General features: G+C 37.3%; 3 protein-coding genes across 6 annotated transcripts; all 3 read right to left on the bottom strand.

The window, feature by feature from the left end:
* Window positions 1-429: 429 nt before the first annotated feature.
* On the bottom strand, window positions 430-12,518 carry LOC306909798 (uncharacterized protein). Of its 4 annotated transcripts, XM_079483837.1 has the most exons (16): window positions 12,434-12,518; window positions 7,095-7,662; window positions 6,956-7,013; window positions 6,538-6,617; window positions 5,998-6,035; window positions 5,628-5,662; window positions 4,535-4,667; window positions 4,273-4,432; window positions 3,714-3,867; window positions 1,901-1,917; window positions 1,763-1,823; window positions 1,397-1,460; window positions 1,154-1,316; window positions 933-966; window positions 807-844; window positions 430-700 (listed from the first exon to the last, which is right to left on the bottom strand). In XM_079483837.1, exons 1-16 carry the CDS (start codon window positions 12,434-12,436, stop codon window positions 675-677), a joined length of 1,632 nt encoding a protein of 543 aa, XP_079339963.1. In that variant the 5' UTR covers window positions 12,437-12,518; the 3' UTR covers window positions 430-674. The 4 variants fall into 4 exon arrangements, with proteins under 4 accessions (XP_079339963.1, XP_079339961.1, XP_079339964.1 ...); XM_079483835.1 differs by lacking the exon at window positions 430-700 and having other exon boundaries at window positions 726-844; XM_079483838.1 differs by lacking the exon at window positions 430-700 and having other exon boundaries at window positions 726-844; window positions 1,901-1,914.
* A 782-nt stretch (window positions 12,519-13,300) lies between these two features.
* slc35e1 (solute carrier family 35 member E1) lies at window positions 13,301-18,681 on the bottom strand. Its single transcript, XM_079482847.1, has 6 exons — window positions 18,274-18,681; window positions 16,944-17,014; window positions 16,661-16,798; window positions 16,373-16,498; window positions 15,736-15,981; window positions 13,301-15,543 (listed from the first exon to the last, which is right to left on the bottom strand). Exons 1-6 carry the CDS (start codon window positions 18,602-18,604, stop codon window positions 15,328-15,330), a joined length of 1,128 nt encoding a protein of 375 aa, XP_079338973.1. The 5' UTR covers window positions 18,605-18,681; the 3' UTR covers window positions 13,301-15,327.
* Window positions 18,682-19,372: 691 nt separating this feature from the next.
* LOC306909709 (mediator of RNA polymerase II transcription subunit 26) lies at window positions 19,373-22,145 on the bottom strand. The gene is made up of 3 exons (XM_079483705.1): window positions 21,947-22,145; window positions 21,100-21,174; window positions 19,373-20,803 (listed from the first exon to the last, which is right to left on the bottom strand). Exons 1-3 carry the CDS (start codon window positions 22,019-22,021, stop codon window positions 19,574-19,576), a joined length of 1,380 nt encoding a protein of 459 aa, XP_079339831.1. The 5' UTR covers window positions 22,022-22,145; the 3' UTR covers window positions 19,373-19,573.
* Window positions 22,146-22,505: the final 360 nt, after the last annotated feature.

Below are 22,505 nucleotides of genomic sequence, written 5' to 3'. Positions count from 1 at the left end.
AATTTAAACACTGTATAACATTTTAGACAAGCGAAAAAAGTCCAGATATTTAGTATTTATTTCTGTCGCATGGATGAGCTCTTTGAGTCCAAAAGTATACAGTTCTCATTTTTGGGACTAGCCTGAACTTACTCCCTTACGGTCTGAGAGATGCTTGTTGTTTATTCAGCTCTTCTTCCTATTAGACTGTATGGAATGGCTTTATCATTAAACATGAAGGTGTGTTTGGCTTAATGGGGCGCTGTGCAGACCGTCCGGCGTATGACATCATGTACTGTGTGAGCAACCCGAAGCCTTTGAAACATTCTCAAGGTACTTAATTTTCATACGCAGACTGGTCTGCGCAGCTCACGCGAGGTGGACAACCGAAATAGTTTTCACAGGCTTTACTTAGAAAGGCACATTTCATGATGAGTAATAAACCGAGGGAACAAATATAGATCTTTATTCACTTTCATTTCAACATTGCTGAGTTGACATATCACACAAACACAAAAACTCCTTACATAACTAAAACATGATAATTACAAAAGGTATCAAACGCTTTACAGTATTATTTTATTTTATTCTATTTAATTGTACAATAAACATAACTTTGAATCATATTTTCCTTGTATAAGTCATAAATCTTTACTTTCTCAGGTGAAAACAAATGATAATCATTTCCAAACAGGTCAACTGTCATCATTATCATAAATATCTGAAATTAAACAAACAAACAATAACAAAAAATGTATGCAATTACTGAATTAATTTAATTTAATAGCAGCGTTTAAGTCATTCAATGAACTGTAAAAGAAGATTACCTGATGCATTGTCAATATCATCGTAAACTTCACTTTCCCTGAAACAGGAAACATATCACGACATTAAGAAAACATTCAAAATAATGTTTATTACAATATATATATATATATATAAACTCTACGTACGAATAAAGAAGGTAACTCAAGGGTACGTATCCAACTGTGGAAAAAGGGAAGAAAAATAAGTTCACCACGCACTTAAAAATGATGTATTTCAACTTCAAACTCTTATTTTATGATAAAATGTATATAAAATACATTAAAATAAGCTTCAGGAAAGTGCCAAATGTTAGAATGCTGCTGTATAGTACAGTATATACATTTCCACCAGGTGGCGTGTGACTCACATTTTCCCTGATTATTACAGCACAGAACTTTCTTGTCGCTGGTCTCCTGGATAACATCAAGGATCTCCCCACGAACCACTGTCAGTTCTTTATTGACAGCCTTCTTTAGACTAGCATTAGGATCCACCGTCATGGTGTAGAGACATCTGATGGGTCCTTCAAACTGTTGAATAGTGTGACATTATTATTCTTAGCATGAAAGAAGCAAAGCTGAGAAAGTGGCAAACAGTGAGACAGATTCACCTTAAACTTCTTCCGAAACTCTTTTTCTTCTTTCTCTTGCTGTTTGGCCTTTTTGGGATCTTGCCTGAGGACACATCAGATCACATTAAACAAAGCTTCGTTTTATGGCTGGTTATACTGTCGCCGAAAACAATGCAGTCTTTTTTAACCCACTGGCAGTTTATAGGAATAAAGTTATCCATTAACACAGAGTTAAAAGTGCAGATGTTGTCAAGTACATAGCAGAATGACGGAGACTGTTCAGCAGCTTTCCATAAGAGCCAAAGATTGCACTTCATGTGACAAAAAAATATTATTGATGTTGCGTTTACTTCATTTAATATGAAGAACACGTCATCTTTTAAAATGAAAACTGAGGACAGACACCTGATCTCTGGCGGAGGGGGAGGAAACTCATCATTCTCGATTTCCACGTCATCGTACACATCTGAGAAAGACGAAAACCAATCACATGTCAGTCACATGACTTTTCTTAAACAATGCAGGCTGTGTGTGTCTACTCACCGTCACTATGAAAACTGCTGGAATAAAAAGAAAACAACAAGAGTTTAATCTTGAGTATATAACATTTAGGGGCAGTTTCCCGGACAGGACTTAGGCCTTAGTTTAATAGAAAGTTGACAAAAGTGTTTTAACACTAGTTAACAAGTAGTTTTTACAAAAGTGCCTTACAAAACTGCCTTTCTTGTGTTCTGGTATTTTCAAGATACAGTGCCCTCCACTAATATTGGCAACCTTGGTGAATTCGAGCAAAGAAGGCTGTAAAAATAAATATGCATCGTTTCTCCTTTTAATCTTTTTTTTAAAGAAATCTACAAAATTACAACATTTAAACAACGTTTACAACAAGTAAAACAATCTGAAGTGGGGGGAATATCCAATTATGAAAATCTCTAATATACCCTGTTCACAATTATTGGTCAAAACTTTCTGCCACCTCCATTTGCATGAAAAGCAGCTCTCAGTCTTTTCTTTTATGTCTGAGGAGGTTTGAGAATATGTGGCAAGTCATTCGAGTCCATTCCTTCATACAGAATGTCTTAAGATCCTTCAAATGTTGGTGCTCTCTTATCTTCAGTTCATCCCGCTCATTTTCTAAAGGGTTCAGGTCAGGGATCTAGATTTTTGCCTTCAGTGACACATTTTTTGTTGATTTGGATGTTTGTTTTGAACCAGTGTGCTGATGGAAGATCTAACCACGACCCATTATAATATATTTCTATAAGAGCATGTCGGGTTTAGATTTTTATATCTGTTGGTATTTGATATAGAACATGAAGCCATGCATCTGAACAAGATCTCCAGAATCTCTGATATAAAAGTAGGTCCACAGCAATAAAGATCTGACAGCATTTTTAACTTTGGACATGGGCATGTTTTATATGGCCATAGACCCCAGTCCTGCTTGAAGTTCCAGTATGGCAGATTAATATGGTGGAGTTTGTTTTTGCATTAAAGAAGAAGATTTGTTTCTTGAACAGTGTCCCAATAATCTTGTGGTGAAGGAGGTGCAGTTTTCCTTTATTTTTATTAAATGCTTTCTGACCCCAAAATCTAACTGATTTCTGCAATTCTCCATCTGTGCTCTTTGAAGAGTCTTTGGCAACTCAAAATCCTCACCTCGCATTGACACAATATAGACACACATCCTGTTTCAAGCAGATTTTCAACATCTCCAGTCCATTAAAACTACTTGATCATTGCACTGATGTTGACATTTTATGATCGTTTTAACTATTTCCTTAAAGCCATTTTGTATTTTGTGTAGCTCAACAATCTTTTGCTTCACATCAGAACTATATTCTTTGGTTTTACCCATTGTGATGAATGATTAAGGGGGTTTGTGTTATTTATTCTCCTGTGAAACAAGAAGTCACGACTGGACAACATCATGTTTCTAGTCACCTTGGTGCTCAGAAAAAGTAAATATCAATGGGTATAAATTTAGGAGATATTTAACTCAAATTGATTTCTAGTGGTGCAAATCATTGTGACCAGGGTGTATTAGAGAACATCTTTTTTCATAATGTGATATTCCCCCGACTTCAAACTGTTTTACTTTAATGAAATATTGTAATATTGTAGATTTTCTAAAAAAAGATCAAAAGGATAAACAATGCAGATTTATTTTTACAGCGTTCTTTGCTCATATTTAGCAAGGGTGCCAATAGTAGTGGAGGGCGCTGTATGTCAGTACGAGTTATTTTCAGTTTGGACAGCTCTTACATTTATTTTAGTATTGGACGAGTCTTATCCCTGTCCGGGAAACCTCCCCTTCGTAATATAATTTAAGCAACTTCATTATAACACGACTCACCTGTTGAGTTGGTCATTGGAGTCAATATCATCATAGACTTCCTGCTCGAAGGTCTGGCCTACAGGAGGGATGTAGGGGGGCAGGGTTTGACCACGGATTTTCCGTTTCACTTCCTCATAATCCACATCCACACATGAGTTACTGATGTAACCAACTGAAGCGGATAAATGCAGATATGTTTGACTCTTTATAATCTAGATCAGTTTTCAGCAAAGCAGAAGTTAAGATCTATTGTCAGAATCGCCAATAACAATGAAATCATGTTTTACTTCTTCAGTTTGCAAAAATCACGCAGTGGATGTTTATGTGGCAAGACACAATGTAAAAAATACTTTAAACACAGCTCGGGTGCCGGTTAAAAAGGGGATAGGTTTAGTCACGTTTTTGTTTATAGAAATAAAATAAAATATTGGCCTTAAAATGATTGGAAAAATGTAACAAAACTTTTTTTTAAGTTTAAAGCACTAATTATAATAATAAACAATTGAAATTAATTGATCTTACATAGCAACATAAAAAAATATTTTACATATTAATATAATCTTGTATATAGACTTACTGCTTCCCCTCATGTCTCGTGCCAGCCATTTGCCCTCCGGATTGTGGTTCACACGGATAATCTCCACATTTTCCCCCTGGTGCATGCTCAGATCGTTTTTGCCACCTTGCCAGTCGTCTCTTACACGAGCCATGTGTATCACCTCAATGGGTCCGTTCAGCTGCTCACAACCATACAAATACACATGAATGGGCTAATAACTGCAGGCTGTGGCAAAGCACATACTGTACAAATATATCAGGAACACCAATACAGTTAATACCTTAAATCTCCTTTTATACTCGTTTTCACGTTTCTGCTTTTCCTTGAGCTCTTTCTTGTCCAGCTCTACTTGCTTTTTAGCTTCTTTTGGGAATTTCCTTTCAGCAGGGACGGGAGGAGGAATCTCTTCTGGTCTGCAACATACAGACAGATTTCAAAAATCATTTTGCGCTAAAAACATCGCCGCCGTCCTTCAGAAACATTGTATCCCCATCTTTAGCGTTTTCTTTTGACATTTTATTAGTCCCTCTATGTCACTGGGTTTTGCAAATATCTAACCAATAAAAAGTGCTTTAAATCATTTAAAAAGAACGTTTCTTCCATTTCCTGAATAAAGGTGAACTATAGGACGTGCAAGGTTTCAGAAGGACAGGAAGTATCGTGACTGTTGTGCAAAACGAGATAGTTGGAGTTTTCAGTTGTATGTTTCTTGTGAAACTGCTTCAGAGACTTTAAAACAGAAACAAATTAGACTATTGTTAAAACATGTGAAGAGTATAATGGAAGAGTGAAATGAATGTAGAATAAAGAGCTTAAATAATCTGGATCTGAGTAGATTTGATGATAAATATAAGGAGATCTTCAATAATAATATTGAGTTTTGATTGCGGACTTGACAAATCTGAGTTCAATTTGTGACATTGTTGAGATCTTTGCTGAAACTTTAATGACAGAGACATGTGTGAGATTTCGTTTTTTTCTTTCAATCGAAATATCTGAGATGCAGGACGCTGTAAAAAAGTTTTCGTTTGCTATCCATTTATAATTTATCCATGCTATTCATTGGCGTCTTTGAGAAATACCGAGATATTAAAGCGATCTCATGTGTGATGAGAAAGTGGACCAATCTGACTTATTTTTGCTTCAGTGATATGTTTGAACTGGAGGAAATTTGCACTGTAAATATTTGAGTTTCTGCATGAAACAATTTAATACAAAAAAAACATTAAGATTTTTTTAATATGAATCACAGTAGCTCTTTAAATGACATCAGGTAGTGTGAAATGAACTCAACTTTTGTATGACAAACAGTCTGAAGACCATCTGTGTTTTTGCACAGGTGTGAATAGAGTTTCAAATGAACACCGACTTACTTTTCTATGTCTTCATAAATGTCTTCATTGCTGTCCTATAAACACAAACGACACATGAATAAATAAATTAAAAACTATTATAGTAAAAGATCCATGAATGAATATTCTCTCTCTGATGATTATTCTCACAAACACACATAAAACATGTGTGTGCAAAACCTGCACTCGCACACATCATCAACACCTCCCTGCTCACCGGCACTTATCCATCCACATTCAAACAAGGCCCAGCTAAAGCCCCTACTTAAGAAACCCACACTGGACCCTGCTACCACCGACAGTTACAGACCTGTCTCTCTCCACCCTTTTATTGCTAAAACTCTTGAAAGGGCAGTATTCAACAAAGTTTCTGCTAAATGACAACACTCACCTCATCAGGTTGAGATGGATATCCTTCAGTCCATGAGTCTGCAACACGAGAACACAGATATGCTGTTTAATAAATTAATTTCATTGCAAAAATCCATCTCTGTGGTTTAAAGCAGAGAAAATCTCAAATTGTTTCATTAAAATCCCTAAATAGTGAGAGAAATTGAGACTCTCGTGCTTCTCTCTTCTCGAGATTTAGAAATCTTAGAGAAAGCAAGGTGTGTCATGAAATAATTTCTTACACCAACCTGTATTTATTCACCCTCATGTCATTTAAAACTGACTTTCTTCGGCAGAACACAAAATAAGATATTTTGCAGAACGCTGGTAACAACACTGTCCACCATTGACTTCCATTGTATATGAACACAAAACCACTGAGACGTTTCTCAAAATATCTTCTTTTGTGTTCCACAGAACAAACAGGTTTTGAACCACATAAGGGTGAATAAATCACTACCAAAGTTGTATTTTGAGTGAACTATCCCATTTAATGTGCAGGGCTAGCCCGTTGTCTTAATCGGACAGTTGTGATGTTTACCTCTGGCTTTGGGGGGCGGTAAAGGAGGTGGTGGGAGTGAGCTGATGTCATCGTAGGTCTCTTGCTCTGATTCTACACTTCTAACCCAAATCAAAAACAAAAATCAGTGTTAAGATGACATATTAACTCAATCAATGACAATACATCGACATGAAAATACCAGATCAGCGGAGACATATTCAGAGGATATCAAACTTATGACTTTACTGTACACAAGAGTCAGGAAATGCCACAATGCATTGCTCTGCACCCACATACTTCCAGCCCGAGCAAAACACCGAAACATTGCATCGCTAGATGATCGCTCGATGCACGTAAAAGGGTGTTTTCGTCTGACATTTCTTTTTTTTGTCCCATCCAAACTGTTTATGCAACCAAGCAATGCTGAGCAACCACATTTTAAAGACACTTCACTTACAATTCTGAAAGAGATGAAGTCATCAGGCTGCTGGGTTTATTTGGAGGTCTCGCCGGTCCTGATAATAAATCACAAGTTTAACATGAAAACCACACACTTACACTTAAATAAAAAAAGAAGGTATATTCAAGCCTCCTACCTCTAAGGTTTATTGATTCCATGTGTCTTTTGGGAAGAACAGCTGGGGCTTTCCTCCTAAAATGATCCAGATTAACAGAAGGAGGACGTTTCGGCTTTGACGGCCGTGGGCCGACTGTTGGAAGCGGCTTTCTCAGAGGAGCCACCTCCGTCACGCTCTTCTGACTCGGCAACAACGGCCTGAGAGGTGAAGGCAGCTTCATTACGCTCTGTTGTTTCAACAGCTTGCTCTGTAGAAGTTCACCTGTGAGTTTGACTCTGTTTGGCCCCCCGACCTCCGTAGAGGGCATTTTTGGAGACTCCTGGCTTGCCACGCGATGGGCGGGAGGAGGTCTTGGGAAGACTCCTTGAGGACCCGAACCAAACATCTTTGGCTCGCTCGAAGAGTGCAGAGGTAGGATTGGTCTCGGAGGTGCGGCTGAAGGCTTGTTTCTGAGCGCCCCATTGGTTAGGGACTCTGCCGACGCGCTAATCACATGAGGTTTGATGGGAGCTCCGCCTCCACAAGTTGCCTTTTCTAACTGAGCGTGAAATTTTGCCCGGAGGGCCTTGACGTCCACATTTTCCTCCTGTACAGAAAATGTTAAGTTTAAAAGGTTTCAGGTAGTGGCTTTAATGTGCTTGAATGAATGTGTTAAGACATTTTAAATATCATAATATTAAATGTGCACTGGAGTCAGGAGCTCTGTGTAGTTTAAGAGGGACAAACTGGGGCAGATGCAACCTGACACAGTTTTAGCTGATTCTGTCACATCAACAACCATCTACACAACATCTGACCCTGTGTACTTTACCACACAATATTAACCAACACGAGGGGAGAGAGAGAGAGAGAATGTTTGTGTCCAGGTGTGAACTTTCATTTCAACTTTCACATAGAAATTTAGACTCTTAACAAGTGAAAGTTGCTTTTACTGTAATACACTTGCAATGAAAGTCTATATGATATTCCAAGTAAATGTTAAAATACACACGTTGATATGAGAATGTTTGAATTCTGTGCAAAGTTAAAATATTCATACCTCTGTCACGATCATGTAAAGTTGACAGAATCTGGTAACTTTTTTCAAAATACAAACACGGGAATCACATTGACAATACTTAAAACAAATCATCATTTACTCGCCCTCTCGTTATTTTAAACCTGTGTGATTTTATTTCTTCTGCAAAACACAAAAGAAGATATTTTGAAAAATGTTGGTAACCAAAAATCATGGGTCCCCACTGACTTCTATTGTACGGACGCAAAACCAATGCAAGTCAATGGGTACCAACGGTTTTCTGTTACCAACATTATTCAAAATATCCTCTTTTTGTTCTGCAGAAGAAAGAAAGTGAGTAATTCATGAAATAATAGACTAGCATAGTAGGAAAAAATACATTGGTAGTCAAAGGTGCCCCAGAACTGTTTGCTGTCGTACATTCTTCAAAATATCTTCTTTTGTGTTCACCAGAACAAATAAAATCATAAAGTCATTTTTCCTACTATGGGAGTCAATGGGTGTCGAGATCTGTTTGGTTATAAGCATTCTTATAAGGAAATGTATCCAGATTAGAAACAACTCGAGGGAGAGTAAATGATGACAGATTTTTTATTTCAAGTGGTCCTTTAACACAACCGAACTACATAAAGGGACAAACTGATTGAACTTTTTTTACAGCGTTTAGATGTAATTTCATGTCTGACGTCGAGATCTCGGGGAGAATTTATAGAATATATACATTTAATATTGAATTAAAATGATGCCTGAGACCTATTGCTTGTTTCGGTCATATCCAGGTGAGTTTGTGGATAGATTGAGCATACTTTGAGTTCTCAGGCTCAAGAAGGTGGATTGGTTTTAAGAAGTTTCGTTGCCATAGTAACTTACACGAAACAGCTAACCTGGAGCAGGTTTTATTCTGGGATAGAGACCGCAAACCAAAACTGGACCAATCAGCTCTGAGAAAAGTGACATATATATATATATGACGCAGTGAAGCCACTCCCCTTGTATCGCGCTCCAAATAAACAAAAGTTTAAAGCGAAAAGATGTTGGAGGGTAGATGTTTTGCTGCTAATTGTTAATTATATTTATTTTTTATTGATTATAATGATGTATAATTCATATAACTCATATAATTATTACATAAGTTGATAAATATTCAATATCGATTCTTAGTAAACGAAGCACTTAACTGAATATAACTGTATACTGTACGTATACGTAAATACATACTTCAATATATAAAGCTTCTAAAAGTAATGAAGCAAACCTGTTTTTATTTGATCTTTTTGTAAAAATCGTATAAACTTTAAAATTCAGTTGATTCGCTTGCATTGATATAGTCAGTAGTTGTCTTCTCAAACTTTCACTGCAGCAGTGTTTATTCCTGCCTGGTTAATGTGTGTAATGTTTCTGATCTAAACCAGGTTGGGTTTTTCTGGTTTTGTCAACCCGAGACTTACTCTGCAACACAGAGTTTGTTCATCTCGCTTGTGCAACAGGTGGATGTACAATTCATGAATCCATGGCCCTGCGAGCTGCATTAACAGTTTGTCTTATGATTCTGAACGAATATATTGATTTACATTGAATAGTTTGACATGAAAACTATGTAATGTTAGATATAAAGTTTCAAGCTTTCGCTGTTATGCATCGATGCAGAATATTTCATGTCATTGCACAGCGCTAGACTTTATCCATCAGCTTTCTATGAAGTCTGTGCTGTTTTTGACAAAAAAGAAATATATTGAGTTGGCCGATAATATCATCTAAGGGGCGAAGCTTGTGCTTATGAAGGCTCTGAAAAGAGGAGTTGATTTGTTTAATGTAATCCAACCCGACAGCTTGATCTATTCTTTTTTAAACAATTGACTCAAGCCTAATAACAGTGTTCAACTGTATGTATCTATTGTATGAATAGTTTTTGTTGGTCAGAATCATTAGTTTAATGCAGAAGTGCTTTAGCAGAAGTAAGTCTGTTCTTAGGTGCGATCGCTAGAATTGACTATAATAGACCTAAAACCACTAGACCAGGTGTCAATGAAGAAATTAGACATTTCAGTTCAACACATGGCCAGACATATACCAGAGATAACACAGACAGCTGCCCAGACTCTATTTCTAGACCAGTGTGAGCTCCTCTACTATATATTTAGGACAAAATGCCAAATCATGTCCATGATTACAATATGGTAAGGGTTACATAACATAAGATTGACATCAGCTGAAATGTCGGACTAATTAAAAACACCGTATGATGTCATCATAACGTAATGTGAATTTACATTTTCCCTGTAAAATGACATGGCATTCACGGTTTATTTCGTAAATGTGTGCTCTTTTTCAGGAATTGCAAAATGTTTGACCGTATTTCGAAAATAGACAGAAAAAACTGAAACTTTACAGCAGCTGGGGCTCCATAAATATATTGTAAAAACGTTTCCCTGTAAAATTACGTTTTTCTTAAGTCTTTTTCTATAGTTTGACGGGTTTTGACCGTATTTCAATTAAAAACAATGTTGTTGTTGTTGTTTTTTTACAGTGGGATGCAGTGTAACCATACGCATTAGTTTTGCCATTAGCATTTTCAACTTTTCATATATGGAAAAAAGTAAAAACGTAAAATCAGGTGGAGAGGAGAAGGAAAAAATGATATACTGCATATATAAAATCGCATTAATGACTTCAAGATAGTCATGTTGACAAAATGTTAAATGCTCTCATACTTGAAAGTCCCTTTATTCAAAATGGATACATGTAAACCCTTTTAACTTGCAACATGAACTCTTTTCATTGTCTTTTTCATTCATCTTCAAATAAATAAATCTAATGTAAATCTCGCCTACCAAACCGATCACCTTATCTCATATGAATCAATTCTCTGTGATAAAATTTTTACATGTATCTCCCTTAGAATCAGAAAGAGTTTTCATCATGACAAGTACCCACAGACCTCAGACAGTCGATATAATAACAAAGACATGGTTGAGGCCTTTACAATAAACACGCAAAGAAAGTGATCGTCCTTACCATACATTCAAAGTGATGCGGGTTGAACCAACCTGAGGTTGAAAAAACAAACAGATTTGCAATATCTAAGAAAAACTATCCTTTTAAGCTTTTTCACAGTTATCTCATTTGAAATATTGATGAAAAAAATAGTTCTTGTTTGGAGTTTTTTCTTACAATCCCTCACATAATCGCAAGTCATTCAACACAGAATAAAGTAACTGGATTGTGCATTGTGGAACTGTACCAAATGCTGTTCAAGAAGTGAACAGTAGACTCAGAACAATAGTGAGACACAGGAAATGTCTTCAACCACACACCTTTGTAGCAACACATCACTCAGCAGCGGTTGCTATAGACACGATAGTCAAGCATCAGCCAATCAGCTGCATGCCTTGCTAAATACGCAATGTGTGTCGCAGACAAAAGAAAAAGAAAAGCCTTAGTTTATCTATTCTATGGTCTCAATCCACACACTTGGCATTCACCCACACTTTAAAAAGGCACAGAAGAAGGATGATATTTAGGCTGAGAAGCGAGAAATCAAACTTTGTTTTTGGAAGAATGAGAATGTTGCGATTAATTAATTTAAAGAAGTTTTTTCAAGGATATAATCGAATATTGAAATTATGGGCAATAAATGCAAAATGTTCAGCCACAGAACAGCTAATATTGATCATAGATGTCCATGGCAGATACGGCCCAACATTTGCAGAAGAACATTGAAACTGCATTCAGGCAAATGATATGTTACTGTAGACAAATGACGAAATACACCTCCTATAACAAACTATACACACATCAATGAATCCCCCTTTTCCACTTTAAACCTCTACAGGAAACAATTGAGAAAAAAAGTAAAACTTATCATTTCAAAAATAATTCAGCAAACAAATATTATAACAGAATATACTGCAGATGAAAGAAGACTTTCCTTTGAACGTAAAAAAACACAGACGAGGCAGGCGGGTGGACTATCCCTTTAAACACGCTTAACCAGTGTTTGAGCAACTTCACATTTATCACTTAAAAAAGTGCCAAATCTACAGTGTCAAACAAGGGACAGGAAAACAAGATAAAGACTGGATAATCCAGGATTAGAAAACATTCAAGTATCATCCACCTTTCTTTTTAAGTTAAAGGTTACTCGAGTTTATCCGTGTTAAGAGCACCATACACGCATTCAGATTATGCAACCGAAGTCTGTGATGCCCCAAAATTGAAGACAGCAATGAGATATTATGTAAAATAAACTGATTTGCCTACATTGAATGAATCCTTTTATCAACATTGATCATAAAAGAGAATTTAAAAAGCACTCATGTAAAAGTACATTTGACCTTACCATGTGTTTTATTTGTAAAGTTTCATGTCAAGCGCGTGGTAGTTTCCTGAAGTGCTGGTGACAGATGAGGGGCCATGCACGCACTGGATCAACACAGCAGGAAGTGCCCTAGAAATGATACAACTGGACCACTGTGGGCGTTTGGCTACATATGTAAACTTGTAACATAAACGGGCTTCACCTGCTCATGCTGAAAGTTTTAAAAGAAAGTTTGTACAAATCAGGAGAAGGGTTTACTGTTTCTATATTACCTTAAGATCATTATTGACAAATTTTTGAAATATTAAAAAAAATTTAGTTCACACAAAAAGAAAATTCTGTCATCATTTCTCACCCTCAGGTTGTTTCAAACCTGTTTACATTTCTTTGTTCTGTTAAACCCATAGAAAGAATTTTGTTAGAATGTTAGCAATTTTCAGTTCTGTGACGTCATCCATAATAGGATCAAAATTGTGTATCTTTTTTTGTTTTGTTGAACGCAAAGTGAGATATTTTGAAGGATTTAGGAAAACAAACAGTTAAGAGCACCCTTTAATTTGTCAATGAACTCACAGAATGGAAAATGGCTAACATTCTTCCAAATATACTAGTAATTTAAACAGATATGAAATGACCTGAGGCTGAATAAATGATGAGAGAATTGTATTTTTTGGGTGACTAAGGCCTTATATCTGAATGGCTTATAGACGATGAGGTCTGTGTTATGTCGCCTGCTGCCTTTAATGGGCGGAGCTTTGTCTCCCTCTGCCGGACACAAAGAAAATAACCAACATTGTGTGGAGGATAGCCCTTTTTGAGACGTTGTGATGATCTTCTGAACAGTTTCTTTCTACATTGGTCAAATGCATTAATGGAGAGGTTTAAAGCACGTCTTATCAATTCGTCTTTATTTTCACATTTAAAAATAATTCATCTTGTAACCTTAAGGTTGACAAGACAAAATGCAACATTAACCGTACCAAGGCATCTTAAAAGAAAATATTACAAACACTGGTTGAATTAAGAACTACCTCAACACTCAAAAGTGTGACAACAGATTTCCAAACCATAGAAAAATAACTAAATGAGACTCAACATGACATATGTCATAATATAGAGACACACATGAATCCCACATGAAGGTCTAAGAGCTTAAAGATTCAGAAGCTGATCAAAACAAGTCAATGAACATCAAATACTACAGTATTATATGATTATCTGAATGGGAAGGTCACTGTATTGTTGGTACTGGTCCGATGATTATATTCAGGGTTTAGGGTCAATTTATGAAAATCTACTGTGTACTTTGAACTGTCGCATTGGCAATGTCTTAATAAACATGTCTGTTCAATATTGTTTACGTTTACAAAGAAATTACAATTAGCTGGCTCAAAAAGAAGTGTAAAACAAATATGCACCAAAGAAAAGAAGTCGAGCAAAGCCACTCCCCCCAGTGACGTCTGAGACTAACAGTGAGAGCTGCGAACCAATAAAAACAGGCAATATGATTATATACCACACCCACAGAAAACCTTTCATTCCAAGCTGCTGACATTATACACAATATCAATAAACCACTTCAAGACGTTTGAACTCTTGAAATCTTCCATGAAGCTCATCGGTCAAGACACATCATTATGGTGCTGCTCCAAATGCATACGCAACTAAATATGTATAAAAAACTCTACATTTTATCTTTTCAGAGTAATGCCGACACTGTGCATGCTTTTGCCAAGCTGTGTCAAACTTTCCAGCAGCAAGACACTTTAGAGAAAAAAGAAAAGATCGGTAAATAGAGGGGAAAAAAACTCAAATTGGCATGAAGTTACTGTGAAACTCTGCAGATTTGTATCTGTATCATGTTTAGACCAGTACAGAAAATCTCTGTTTAAGGTCTGTGGATTTCCTCTGGGCCTGCCAATGAGCACAGTGTGTTATATGCACATGTCCCCCATAAAAGTCATTGAAAGACTTCTAGATATCATGATTGAAAACAATATTGCACTTTTTTTGCAGGACTGTCCTCACAGTATCACATTGAGAAACAGCAGCTTCTAAACATCCTCAATCTTACAAAAACAGTTTTTAACATCTGATGGAGAACATAAGAATTGTTTTTAACTAACCAGTTCTATAAATGCTCGACAAGAATTTTAATATTGTTCAACAAATTCACAAGTGACATCTATTGCATATAAATGTCCACTGTCATTTTACACTTACTGCTTCACCTATAAGAAAGTAATACAAATAATAATAATAATCATGTATGTTAATGATTCACATGATCTTGTACAAAGACCCCCCTCCTATCATAACCCCAAAAGTGGGGAAAAAAGAAAAAACCTTACAAATTTCTTCACAGATATTGACATTCCAAGAGGTGTTTCCAGTTTATGATATGGTCTAATAAACGCACCTTCCACTATAAAAATAAATAAAATATTTACAAACAGGAGGCACAAACCCAAACAGGAATATTGACTAATACCCTGATGCCTTGGTATTTGCTGTGAGCCAGTGTATGATGTATGGCAGAGGTCTTGATGTTTGTCTATCACTCACTCACTCACTCACTTACAGTAACATTACAGCGGGGCCTTACATTCTAAACCGCATTTAAATGCGCCTCGAGCAAATCACTATTTGATCCTTGAAGTGCCATTTTTTTTCCCACAACAATGATTCGACGCACACATTTTCTCACTGACTGCCTTCACAAATGGGAAATGAACAACACAAGATCTGCAACAAAATAAATAACAGCTCTGTGGGGGAAAGAAAAAAACGCAGTAGGATGAGAGAACATTCCTTTTCCAACTTCAACTACTCCAGGTCTGTATGAAAGAAGCAGCCGCCCGTTCTCAAATACGGAGGTCTGAGATCAGTCTTTAGAGTCCTTCCAAGTGCCTGACTCACACAACATACTGGCTGGAGTTGTGGTTTGTTGTGTAGGCCTGTCGGCTGTACTGAAAGTGGTCGGTGAGCACAGTGCTCCGGCCGTGCTGAAAGTCTGTAGTGTGCGTGAAAGGACCGGTGCCGTTGGACTGTGGCTTGTCAAATGAAACCATATCCTGCGCTGAAACCGGCAGCAGTTTCTTTTTGGCTTCCTGGTTGGTGTCGTATTTTGCCTGGTGAGGAAAACCAACCGATGAAATGAGACGGGTTACGTTACGAAATAGGAACTGTACAAAATGATGGTATCGCAATTTTACTTTTTCAATACACCGTAGCACTAGCACTAAGGAGTTAAGAGAACTGAAGTTCTTATTTAAAACACAACATTGACAATAGACTATTAGATTGCTGAATGTAGTAATAACCTTATTGTACAGGAAGACGCCCAGTATTGCCGTCAGCATGCCGATAATATTGGTGGTGTTGACAGGGTTTCTGAGCATCAGTAGGGATATTGTGATGACCATGATCCTCTTTGTCGCATTGGCCACGGCGTAGCTGAGCGGGCTGACCAGATTTAGCACGCTGAAAGCGATCATGTTCTGTGCAAAGTTGCAGAAGCCGCTGATGAGAAGCAGCACTATGGTTCCTGTCCCGTTGGTAATGTCCGCCTACAGAAAGACATCAGTAAAGATTAAAGTGACGTATAGTTTCCAAAGCTTAGAATCTCTATTAAGAATACATTTCCTTACACTTTGAAGCTAATAAAAACATTGCCAAATTATTTTACCGATACCGCATTTACTGTAAATACTTTTTCCAGGAAGTGTAAACATTTTTACAAACGTATTCAAATGGACTTTCATCACACAGGTCTATGTGCAAAATGACTTTACAAAAAGCAATATCAGGACAAGTAAACATAATTTACTAACCAAAGAAATTTGTAAAATCTTAAATTGACAAAAATTACAATATAAAAATGTCTTCTGTTCCTAAAGCAAGAACAGTTTTCACAATTTTATTTGTAAATAAACAACGATATAAAAAGACATAATGTACCATATCTCCTTCCATGAGGAAGCTGGAGAGATCCACTAAGAGCCATGTGGGCAGCATGAACATAAGTGCATTGAACCCCAGCATGTTCAGCAGCTGAAGGTGATGGATCCTCGTGTCACGCAGGACCTGAAACAGACCCACAAATAAACAATATATGTTTATTTATATAACAATATAAGATATCTTAGACATGCAAACGACAGAACCTTACTGTCATACAGTAACGGCAAGACTAAACCTAACCAATAAGCAATTGTAAACTAGGTCATTTCGGTTAATGTCGTCTACCTTCTTGGAGAATATGTTTTGTAAGGAGAAGCAGAGTGTGGCTGCCAGCGCGCTGATCAATCCAGAGAGGTCAAAGGACAATTCAGTGACCGTGGCCAACAGGACACCTCCGATGATGGGTATGAGAGACACATAAACCTGAGCATAAAAACAACAATAAAGCTTTTTTTGTAATAAATCGGCATTTACAGTCTACAATATGTTCTTATTTCGATGACTAAGATAAAAATAGCAAACACAGCAAATTCAGTTTTTTAGGAAGCATGTTTAGATGAGGACAGACCTTGGTGGTTTGCTTCTCTTTCATGATTATCCGTGACAGCAGAACCACCCAGATGGGCATGGTGGCCTTCACTGGGAAAGAGGGAATGAAACCAAATGCATTCAGTCATCTTCTAATAATAAAAGCGTTTTATTTAACCACATGTTCCTCTGTGAAGTATTTGCACCCGGTGTTTCAAACATCACTCCCAGCTGAACTCAAATGATGCCAAACTCGAATGCATCGGTTGTTGCTTGACGATAAATGCAAAAGAAAATCAATTCTGGGATATGAAAGAGGAAGTTCTCTTTCTCAACGTCTCTTAGAGAAACAATAACAGTCTGGATCGTGATTCAAAGTTTGTTCTGTTGATCGGATAAGAAGCCTGGGTCACCATTCACCTTCATTGTATGACAAAACAATACACTTTTCTATTTGATTTGTTTATTTTAGGAAAACCATTTAAGTTCCAGCTTAAATGCGTTAACCTCTTTAAAAATGAGAAACAAAGAGCCTAGTGTTTAATAAGTAAGACTGGCTAAAGTATTTACTAAATGTTTCTTTGTAGAAAAGCACGTTTCTTTGCAAACAAGTTATTTGCCTCCGGTTGTTGCACATTTGCATACAATAATAAAGGGTTTTCTATTTGGCAACACTCGCTACAATGCACGTCACCAGCTTCTTATAAACAAAAGGGAGCTGAAGCACAAAATGTGCACACACCCCCAGGCCAAACTTCTGATGCCCGTAGAGAGGAGCAGTCCCGCAGGTGGATGATGTGGCACTATGAATTAAGAAGCCGGAAGTGACGTGGACTTGCAAAAATACTTACAATGATAAGAAAACGTCCACGATGAAGTAGAATTAATATAGAAGTGACGGAAAATACTAAATGATCATTTTGACTACAAGACGTAAGTGACGCAGTCTAAGGTTGCGTCAATAAAGTACACACAAATGTTATCTCGGCACTACTAATGTAACATTATCAAACTTAATGTTAAAAACAAAGCCCTGAAGTCATTTATTACATTCGTGAATGAAACGAAATGTCCGTAAAATGCTGATAATAGTAACAGCTGCGGCCACAGTTTCTATTACGTGCTTTAATTTAATTATTTTTTATTACAATTAGTAATGACTTTACATCACACATAACACGAACGCGCATAGCAAGAATTCCAAATAAATAAACTTATACAGAGAAATCAACATTACATTTAAAATGACATGCAACACAAAGATGCTGGTGACGTTTGCACCCAATTGTGTCATTTTGTGTAAACGTCAAGGCCTGTACACATAGTCACGCACCATCATCGCTACGAAGCCTTTAGTTAAAGTCACTCACCAGTGTGTGCGTATGACACCGGGACCTTCCAGATGCTGAAATGTGCCGACACGGAGGCGAAGTATTTCCCGAAAGCGAGCGGCAGAATGAACCAGCGGTAGTACGGGGTCGGGAACTCGGTTCGCGGTACCCCCCATGCTCGCAGCAGGGGCGGCAGGAACACGATGATGGACAGGATGTGAAAGAGAGAGACGGTGACCGGGTAGGGGAAGCTGTTGAGGATGATTTTGTTGATCACGTTGCCCCCCGAGCTGACAGTATACCAGCACAGACACAACACCGCGATCCGCATTCCCTGCCGAACGGGCTCGCGCGGCTCTACCGCGGCCATCTTCAGCGCGACTGAACCGAAGAGACTCCGCAGACAGACGAGCACGTGACTCTCTGAAGCCACGCCCTCACCAGCACCGGGCTAAATCAAAACGACGTTTAGCGCTCTTGAAGGGCACTTCTGTGCGGGGGCAAATCACAACGAGACGAAGAAAAAGTGACGTTTTTATGGCTCGAAGCGCGATTGAAACGATCACATTATTACACATTATCAGACAGCTGTTCTACTCCTCCAGAGTTCACACAGCGCTTCTCTTCGGAGGGAGTAGGGCATAGGGATGATCACTTCCGATTGAGACTCGCCCATTTACTGTAGCACACTTACCATTATTTTATCACAGTAACAATTATTGCCGCATAGATAGTAGTTATTATATTTTAATGTTTTATGATGTGGACCTTCATTTTGTGAAATACTGTTGAATGTTTTAACAATAAAAACGAATAAAATGAAATCAACTTAATATTTTTAAAGTCTAAATAATAATAATACAAATCATGGGTAAGAGCACAAATTAGTGCAAAATGCATCCACCAAGAGACAAATGTTTTTTCAATTACAGAATATAGATACATTAAAAAGAATATATATATATATATATATATATATATTAGAAAATTAAAGTATTACATTCGAAGTTGGATTTGTATGCAAGTAGGATAATCCAAACATTTAGTCTATTTTCAGCTGAGTACAGTCTGCCATCTGCAGGACATAATGAAGAACTGCACTTTGATTTACTAACAACGAGTCGAGAAACAAATATCATGAAGTCTTTATTTGTTCTTTATTTATTAAGTCATAATTGAAAAAAAAGATTTAGTTTACAATATGTTATTATTTCATACAGAAAGACAATTTGTTACAGAAACCAACACGTCATAATTAAAAGTACACGCATGTCAAACAAGAGAAAACTAGATCTGTAGACATGTAATGTGTGTAAATATAATTTTGTCTTTCAAACCCCTACAGTCTGTAATCTATGCAAACATAAGGCGAGATCTTCAGTGGACTCGCGTATGAATCCAGTGTAAAGGACTGTGTCCAGTCATACCAGTTATTTCTCTTATCATAACATCCGTTCACTCCATGCCATTGGTCATGATGTAATCTGTAAAGATCATTCTCGGTTAGGTCTCGGCTGATCCCTGGGAGCTCCGTCATGCAGAAATCTGGGATAAACACATCTGCTTCTCTACACTCTTCACTGACACCATCATCCCCTTTCTTTAAATTCTCAGCTACATTTAAATTCATCCCTAAAGTTTGACTTTCTATGGTCAAGCTATTCTGAAAGATGGTGTCAGGCTCAATCATTTTTCTTTGGGACGGCTCGCTTGAATTTGTCTCCTGGGGCTCCTCAGATCCTTGAGCTGCACTTTCTGCTGTTCTCTGACCGTCTTCAGGTGGGTCGGATGTTCCACATGAAATCAATTTGATATGATGATCAAATGCTAAATTGCTTCCGTTCAGTTTTACAGGTTTGTTATTGTCCTGTATGTGATGTTCATTGTGTTTGTCGTTTGAGGTGCCGTGCTGGTTCTTTATTGTTTCCTTCTCAAAGGTTCTCACAGTTGGCTCTTTAACTCCGTTAGAAACCTCAGTGGGTGAGAACAGGTTCACTTTCTTCAAAGTGTTTTTGAGTATTTCGCTGTGGTTGTTCATGAAGTCTGACACTTGTTCTCCCTTCGTGTGCGATTCCTGAACAGAAGAATGTGAAGGCACGCGAGGAACAGCGCTGGTGGACAGTGCCGGTTCCCCGGTCACCAGGTTCTTTTGACTGAAACTTTTGGACTTCTGCGGGTAGAAGACATTTTGGTGGTCTTGGGGAGGCTGGTTTGACAGAGATCTCACATTCACGGAGGCATAAGGCTGTGTAGTAGATACGAGGGATGAAGAATACGGGTTGATTGCACGGATGGGGATTTTGCTTCGTCTGAAATGATTGGTGGATTTTCCAGAAGCAGAGCCGTAGCACCTTTCAGCCCTTTGGTCCGCAGTCCCAAAGGTTTGAGTTGATCTAGAAATTAATTTGCCACGTATCGAATGTGCTGCGTCTGTAGAGCACGAGAGCTCATTTTCTGTGGCTCCGATCAGCGTCTGCCAACTTCGCACAAGTCTTTTTAGACGTTTAACAACATCTTCATCCCTACTCTTTTTTCTCACATCATTGATCAACTTTCCGAGCCTGGTTTCCTGAAACGAAAAATATACTGTTTACCGTTAGAAGGTAAAAATACGTTTGAATACTTTTGTTTTCTTCAATCGATACTGTTAATGCTAGATATATGAAAACAAATGTAGTGCTTATTTTGTGACCCTGGCTGGCCGTGTAGTGATTCATTCGTTCATTCAACATGTATTCAGGAACAAGTATTTAGAAACTTGCAGTACTTGAAACGGTCTGCATGTTAGCTGTTGTTCTCATTGTGTGGGTTTCTTGTGTTTTTCTCAATACAGAATTGTGGTGTGCAGTTTAGTCAGTGTCTTACCATCAGAGCCTCTTTAGTCATTGGGTATTTTTCCAGGCAGCATATTACATCCAATACTGCTGAAGCATTTTGAATCTGCACACAAACTAAAGTTAGTGACATTACAAAGTACCGTAGGCCTACTGAAAGCAGTCACAACGATGAGATATTTCACATGTGCACCTGCAGCAGTCACCAGCACAGTCACTCACAGCTTCTGGCTGGTGGCTATAATTACAAATGCAAATATGAAATACTTTTGTACTCATTTCAGTACAAATCTGTTGCAAAACACCCCAGGGAGCATGTCTTAAAACTAAACTGCACACATACTCAACAAACTAGCAATGACAAATTAAGAAATGCTTAATAATACAAATAATATTACATTACATTACCGCGGTGAAACCCAAGCAGTATTTTGTATATATTATAATCATTAAAAACATTAAATATACATGAATGAATAATTACTACAACTCATTTTCTTCAAAATGTGAAACTAAATTGTACTTTGAGCAAAAGCAGCTATGTAAATCACATATGTAAAAATTATATTTGAAGAGTTTAATTCCAAGATGAGATTAAACGTTGTTTAACATTCCAATTCAATATTAATCAAACTGCAGTTGTTTTGTTTTGATTTAAGGCAAAATATCTCAAAAAAATACAGCTAACCTACACAATAAAACACAATAAAACATGATAACATCATAAACATTATGAATAATAATAATAATAAAAATCTCTTTTTGGAAACAAACTTTTAATTTAGTTAAAAAACTACATGGAGAATTCTTAGAGTAGCATTTATTACTGCTAATGTTTATGCACCAACAGCACTTAGTATAAAAACACTTTCACTCACATTATTTTGCTCATCGATGGCCTGAAGAAGCTGCTCTCTAAGTTGTTGAGGTCTTGATAAAGATCTTCTCATCATCAACCAGAAACATCCGCTAACACTCCTTACCAAAGAAAAAATGAATTCCCTTTCACCTTTTTACAGTGAACAATTTAGTGTAACAGCCTGCAAAGCTCTTCAAATGCAGTGCATTTGAAACTATGAAACCCGTCATATCCCCCATTGACCTCAGCTGTCCGTGTAGGCAAATTTTGCAACAACTGTTTTCACAGGCCTAGAAAATCTTAGTTCTTAAATAAATCCTGTTTTAAAAGACATCCTGCAGTGTGACGCCAAAACTTCTTAAACGTGTAGACCATATGACCTCATACAGTATTGAGAGATTAGACAGAATACATTCACTTGTACTAAAGCAGACAAAGCTGCAGATTACAAATTGTGGAACTGCTGGACAAAAGGCACATTGAACAGGCTTCTTCTGCCTGTATTACATTTTGCCTGTGCTACCAAGTTTATAAATTCTATTCGAACACTTAGCGATGTGCTAGTAATGAGACTTACA

This window comes from Barbatula barbatula (genome assembly GCF_947034865.1).
Source record: "Barbatula barbatula genome assembly, chromosome: 20".
NCBI lineage: Eukaryota > Metazoa > Chordata > Actinopteri > Cypriniformes > Nemacheilidae > Barbatula > Barbatula barbatula.
This window is presented reverse-complemented; position numbering and strand designations above follow the sequence as displayed.

What these genes read in the sequence shown, in the direction of transcription:
- LOC306909798 (XM_079483835.1), bottom strand. An exon ending in ACGAGACATGAGGGGAAGCA is followed by an intron (nt 3,868 to 4,272) that starts GTAAGTCTATAT and finishes TATCCGCTTCAG; the next exon opens with TTGGTTACATCAGTAACTCA. An exon ending in AGTTTCGGAAGAAGTTTAAG is followed by an intron (nt 1,317 to 1,396) that starts GTGAATCTGTCT and finishes ACTATTCAACAG; the next exon opens with TTTGAAGGACCCATCAGATG.
- slc35e1 (XM_079482847.1), bottom strand. Translation starts at nt 18,604, where the DNA reads ATGGCCGCGGTAGAGCCGCGCGAGCCCGTTCGGCAGGGAATGCGGATC. An exon ending in GGTGTCATACGCACACACTG is followed by an intron (nt 17,015 to 18,273) that starts GTGAGTGACTTT and finishes CCTCTTTCCCAG; the next exon opens with TGAAGGCCACCATGCCCATC. An exon ending in GCGTCTTCCTGTACAATAAG is followed by an intron (nt 15,544 to 15,735) that starts GTTATTACTACA and finishes TTTCCTCACCAG; the next exon opens with GCAAAATACGACACCAACCA.
- LOC306909709 (XM_079483705.1), bottom strand. Translation starts at nt 22,021, where the DNA reads ATGATGAGAAGATCTTTATCAAGACCTCAACAACTTAGAGAGCAGCTT. An exon ending in CCATCGATGAGCAAAATAAT is followed by an intron (nt 21,175 to 21,946) that starts GTGAGTGAAAGT and finishes GTTTGTGTGCAG; the next exon opens with ATTCAAAATGCTTCAGCAGT. An exon ending in TGACTAAAGAGGCTCTGATG is followed by an intron (nt 20,804 to 21,099) that starts GTAAGACACTGA and finishes TTTTCGTTTCAG; the next exon opens with GAAACCAGGCTCGGAAAGTT.